The 6,028-nt window shown below is 45.0% G+C and overlaps 1 protein-coding gene across 1 annotated transcript in view; it reads right to left on the bottom strand.

Moving 5' to 3' along the window:
• Nucleotides 1-2,974: 2,974 nt before the first annotated feature.
• PDPR (pyruvate dehydrogenase phosphatase regulatory subunit) overlaps nt 2,975-6,028 on the bottom strand; it is a 45,569-nt gene continuing 42,515 nt past the window's right edge. The window contains exons 17-18 of the mRNA XM_008063303.2: nt 5,717-5,899; nt 2,975-3,498 (exon numbers count right to left, since the gene is read on the bottom strand). Of these exons, the coding sequence (XP_008061494.1) occupies nt 3,094-3,498; nt 5,717-5,899 (588 nt within the window). The 3' untranslated portion in view covers nt 2,975-3,093. The remainder of the gene's footprint in view (nt 3,499-5,716; nt 5,900-6,028) is intronic.

Here is a 6,028-nt window from a genome sequence, read left to right as displayed (position 1 = left end):
CTCACCTCAGCCTCCCAAAGGCGCGGGATTACAGGCTGAGCCACGGAGCCCGGCTGGTTCCAAGTTTCTTTAACTGAATACACTGACAAGAGAATACAGACACCCCCTTCCCCGGTGGAGAGCACAAAATGTTATGAAGGATAATTTTGTAGAGAAAAAAAGTAGCCAATTCCCTAGAGTTAGGTCCAGCCACCCATTCACAAGAAACTTTCAAATCTCTAAAGACAGAATAATGGGCCCCCCAGAATGAGCTGTCACAAAAGACAAAGCCTCGTGGCCCCTCTGCCCAAAAGATGGAAATGACACACACACGAGGATGCTTTGATTGTCTTTCTCACTCCTGCTGGACTTGCAGCCACACCTCTGGATCTGGGGCGTCTATCAGCAACCCCTGTTCACTCAAGCGGCTACTGCCTCAGGAGCCTCGAATGCTCCAACAGCCTCCAACAGCCATCAGGGAGGTTATGCTGCCCTCTCCTCTTGACCACCTAGTGATACCAGACAGAGGCAAAGAAATCACACTAGAGACAAGAAAGAGGCACTCACCATCGGATCTGCTTGTTCAAAGAGGTCACATCAGACCAAATTCAGAAAAATCCCAAACTCACATTGCCTATACTTGAAAGAACCAGGAGAGACCAAGAATGAACTTTAAAGTGCCTGAGATTGCTGGGTGCCAGTGGCTCATGCCTATAATCTTAGCATTTTGGGAGGCTGAGGCGAGAGCCCATGGGTTTGAGACCAGCCTGGGCAACTTGGCAAGATCTTGTCTCTAAAGAACAACAAATAATAATAATAAAATGAAGTGCCTGATATTTCCCTTGTACTTCTTAGAAAAGACAGCTGATTAATAAAAAGCCACATCTTAAAGCTACATTGGATATACTTCTGATGAGACTTCTATTTGAATGATCTACTGGGATGGTAACATTATCCAGCTTTAAACTGGAGATAGCAAGCTATTTTTCAGTTTGGATCTTATTAAGTAGTAACACCTCTATGTAAATTTGAAGAGAATATTTACCGCAGTTAAGGTTGGAAGAGCTATGTCTGTGTATAACTGAATTTTTTTTGGATTCAATTACAAATAAGTTTTCATTTACAAAGACGACTTTGGAGTAGAGCAAATGTGATGTGTCTGGATGAGCAGGGGCTACCTGCTGTAGCTTCCATCATGTTTCCATCTTTTCAAGTCAGTCAGCTCCCAACTGGTAATGCCTGCATTTGGCCCGTTCCTGGGCCCCTGTCCTTTACAGCTGCTCTTTCTCTGTTCAGCTCTCCAGCAAAACAAAACTTCTGTCTCCACTTTGCATCTCTCAGCTAGGTAAATATACGGTTGCTCCAAAACAGCTAGGTCCCCTAAACAGAATTCTAATCAAATGTTTCTTTAATAAACCAACTAGAACACTCCAAAAAGGTGGACATTAAAGTCACTAATCACTAGGAGTGATCTAGCTGGGGAAATGGCAAGAAACTTCTAGAAGAAGTCAGTCTAATTAAGTGGGTAAACAGAGATCCCACAGAAATGCCAGAGAAGGCAGACCTGAGAATTTTAAGCTGCTCTAATAAGATGAAAGAACCTCCTTTAATATACTTATAGACCTATCACAGCGAATACTTCCCAAATACCAAAACACCAAAGACTACAGTTTAATTAAAATCTCTAATTGTTTGCATTAAGAAAAATCAGATTAGGGCAGTTTATATGCAAGAAGATAATGAAGTGCTGGGACTAGATAGCAGTCTGTGATATCCAAATTTCACCTTTAGAAAACACAGACACAGCTTAGAAGTGTGCAGGGCACTCTTGAGGTACTCCAGGTCATTTCTATTCCAGATATGGAGGGATGCCTGAATGGGGAAAAAAAGAGCCTGGAAGGAAAGGAGGGAAAGCTGTCCTCTAGCCTTATGCAATTACATCCTCTGGACTCAACTCTCAATAGATTGGTGTGGGTCACCTCCGTGTGGCTTTGTTTGCTCTGTGGCAGATGAAGTAAAGCTTGGGATTCTAGTAGCTCTCTGGAACTCAATATGGCCAGCAAAGTTGAGTTACCCAGGATGACGTACCCTATGCCTTCCCCTCCCCTCCCTGTTTTCAAGAGAGAGAAATGCATGCTGAGTTCATGGGCCAACTGCGAGGGGGACAGGTAAGGCTAACCTGATAAAGTCAAATGTACAGGAAAAGAGGAAGGATAGGATGGCTGAACTAGGAGAGCTGGAAGAAAAGCAGCATTGTTTTAACAGCAGAACACTCAGCATCATTGATGTTAACATTTTCTGAGACCAGACTCTTTCAGCTGGGAAAAAACAACACAAAAGGTAACATTGTTTTTCCCTTTCAAACACTGTGGTTTACTCGTTTACTCAGCTAAGAAAGGAAAAAATGACCTTATAATAGATTAGCAAGAAATGAAGAAAATTATAGGTAGGCTGCCCTGGCCCAAAGGTCTGCTAGCTGGTTCTGTAGGAGGATGAGGATGGTGCCAGGTTAACTGCTTGTCTCTGCACAGACCGGATAACGTCCCTGTGATGCCTCTCATCAGTGAGGTAGATGGTCATCCTCTTGCTAGAGGTATCGAGTACCAACTCACAGCGCAATGGAACAGTAGAATGAGCTGCCTGGCTAAAAGGCACAAGCTATTCCTCAGGGCTGCAACAGACACAGAGCAACCCCACCAAAATTAACAGGTACTCAAGGAAACTTAGCCAGAGGGAGATGGACTCTTGCCTGAGGTCTGCACAACACCAGCTTGCCTTGCTTTGAGATACAGAATTTGAAACCAGTTGTCACTATAACCTACTTCCACAGTGGAGCCTGCTTCTGCCCTGCCCGTCAGACATACTCCCTGCCACCATGGGAATATGAGAGGGGTAGAGGGACAGGAAGAAGAGCGCAGAGTGAATACTAGGAGGGGAGACTGCAAAAGGAGGAGAAGATGGAAGGACAAGAAAGGTTGCAAAGCAAAACGTTTTTAAGTAGGTCAAGTTCAAAATTATATCAAGAAGATAAGGGGACGGAGTAGGAGGAGGAAAAGCTCTGAGGTGACCCTCCTGAGAGGGATGAGATGATGAGGAGGCGAGACTGCCCTGGCATTACTTCCCGTGCAAGTCAGTCAGCTCCACGTCATCCTTTCGCCGCTTGTGGGTGAAGAGAGAGGCCACGGGGTAGAGTTTGGCCTTGGCCTGGAACCGGTGTCCTGCAATGTCAATCTCATATTCTCCCCGGTTGATGAAATCTGCTGTCACCACCTGCTCTTCCCCAGTGTCCTCAGAAAAATTGTGCACAAAGCCCAGGCAAACATGGCGCTCCAGGGAGAAACTATAGGCACTGCTGGTGGTCTTCCCGACATACTGCCCATTCCGGTAAATGGGCTCTCCCCACCAAGGCCAAAGGTCTAGGTCTGTGTCATGGTCATCCAGGATGAACATCGTGAAGCGTTTATATACTCCGTTCTGCTTCTGCTGCAGCAGCGCATCCTGACCAATGAAATCCATGCCCTAAGAAAGAAAGAAACTGCTCAGTTGTCCAGCGACATTTTCACTCTCAGTGTGGAAAGCAGCACCATGGCAAGGGACCTCTGGTGTCACTGCAGTGGGTCACAGCACCCTCCTCCCACAACCCTGCTAACTTTTGGAAATGGTGTGCTTTCTACCATTTGAAAAACTACATTCAAAATATAAAAGAAATCTGTAAAAACAGAGGTACACATTTTTACTTTTTCTTTTTTTTTTTTGAGTTGGAGTCTCAGTCCATTGCCCAGACTGGAGTACAGTGGCACGCTCCCGGCCTCGACCTGCTGGGCTCTGGTGATCCTTCCGCCTCAGCCTTCCAAGTAGCCGGAACTACATGCGTGCATTACCATGCCCGGCTAATTTTTGATTTATTGTAGAGACGAGGTCTTGCCAGGTTGCTCAGGCGGGTCTCAAATCCGCGGACTCAGGCAATACACTAGCATCGGCCTCCCAAAGCGCTGGGATTATAGCATTTTTACTTTTATAAATACAGATTTCAATTACAAGACTACACAGAACAAAAATATTTACGGCCGGGCTCGGTGGCTCAGCCTGTAATCCCAGCACTTTGGGAGGCTGAGGTAAGTGGATTGCCTGAGACCGCGGGTTCGAGACTCGCCTGGGCAACTTGGCGAGACCTCATCTCTACAATAAATCAAAAATTAGCCGGGCGTGATAGCGCACGCCTGTAGTTCCAGCTACTTGGAAGGCTGAGGTGGAAGGATTGCTGGAGCCCAGCAGGTTGAGGCTGCGGTGACCAGGAGCGGCCACTGCACTCCAGTCTGGGTGAGAGAGTGAGATTCCAACTCAAAAAAAAAAAAAAAAAAATTCATGAAGAACATTCAATATTCAAAAATATCTGCTGGAATTATTTTAGAAAAATAATGTTTTTATATAATCCCAACAGAACGTCCATGCATATAGATCTATATTCAAAAAATAAAACTAGAAGAAAATAAACTTACCAGTGATTATCTCTGAACATAAAATATGGGTAACTTTAATTTTCTTCTTTATACTTTTTCCTATTTTCCACACAAGTTATTTACTACTTTTGTATCAGAAAAAAATCATTACATGTTATTGCTCATGAAGAATACTGTAGATCTATTGTACTGACAGGGTCTTTCATTGAGTAAAATAAGTGAGGTGCAATACAGCAAGCATGTGGTATCCAACCATCTAGGTCAAAAAAGTGGGGAGGGGACACGATACTCTAGCATGTTTGGACTACATGACATCCTCTAAAAGGAAAGACCAGACACTGGTTTCCTCTAGCAAAGAAGTGGAGTTCAGAAACAGCAAAGAGTCTCAGTTTTCTTTTTTTTCAGTTGGAGTCTCACTCTGTCACCCAGGCTGGAGTGCAGTGGCACGCTCACAGCCACTGCAGCCTCGACCCGCTGGGCTCAAGTGATCCTTCTTTTACCTCAGCCTTCCAAGTAGCTGGAACTACAGGCACACACCACCATGCCCAGTTACTTTTTTTGATTTATTGTGGAGATGAGGTCTCGCCAAGTTGACCAGGCTGCTCTCGAACCCGTTGACTCAAGCAATCCTCTCACCTCGGCCTCCCAAAGTGCTGGGATTACAGGTGTGAGCTACCGTGCCTGACCTAGACTCACTTTTCATGGAACACTCTCTTAACCTATGATTGCCTAAAGAAATCATGCTCATATATTACTTAAAAAAAAATTAGGCTGGGCTCAGTGGCTCAAGTCTATAATCTCAGCACTTTGGGAGGCCAAGGTGAGAGGATTGCCTGAGCTCACAGGTTCCAGACCAGCCTGGGCAACTTGGTGAGACCTTGTCTCTACAATAAACCAAAAAATAAGCTGGGCAGGGTAGCGCATGCCTGTAGTTCCACCAACTTGGAAGACTGAGGTGGAAGGATCATTTGAGCCCAGCAGGTCGAGGTTATGGTGGCTGTGAGCACGCCACTGCACTCCAGCCTGGGCAACAGAATGAGATTCCAACTCGAAAAAAACCCAAAAAACTAGGCAGCTGACTATAGGAGGACTAATTTGTATAAATGTTTATCCCATAAAGTTTTCATCTTATGAACACACCAATCCTCATTTACCTGATGCTATCACTGAGGCCTCAATCTTTTCAGTTTTCCTGTCATATCAGCCCTTCTTCTTATCCTAGTGCAGGTTTCACTACTCAGAAAGTTGAATGAGTGGAGTCTGGATAAACACAGTACCTTTTCCAATTTCACCCGAGATTCTCGTCCACATTCCAGTGGCGTGGTGAGGGTATTTAAATCCTGACCCCAGAAGGCAAAAAACTTCTCAATTCGGAGACTGCGAAGAGCATAATAACCAGCATTCCGGATTCCATATTTCTGTCCAACACTCATCACTTCATTGTAAACATGCAGGGCATACTATACAGAGAGATGAAAGGTTAGTAACCAGCAGACTTCAGATTTTTTTGTTTTTTTTTTTTGAGTTGGAGTCTCACTCTGTTGCCCAGAACTGGAGTGCAGTGGCCACTCTCGGCCACCACAGCCTCG

This window comes from Carlito syrichta, unplaced genomic scaffold (genome assembly GCF_000164805.1).
Source record: "Carlito syrichta isolate Samal-C Ts95f unplaced genomic scaffold, Tarsius_syrichta-2.0.1 Scaffold306734, whole genome shotgun sequence".
NCBI classification, from domain to species: domain Eukaryota; kingdom Metazoa; phylum Chordata; class Mammalia; order Primates; family Tarsiidae; genus Carlito; species Carlito syrichta.
This window is presented reverse-complemented; position numbering and strand designations above follow the sequence as displayed.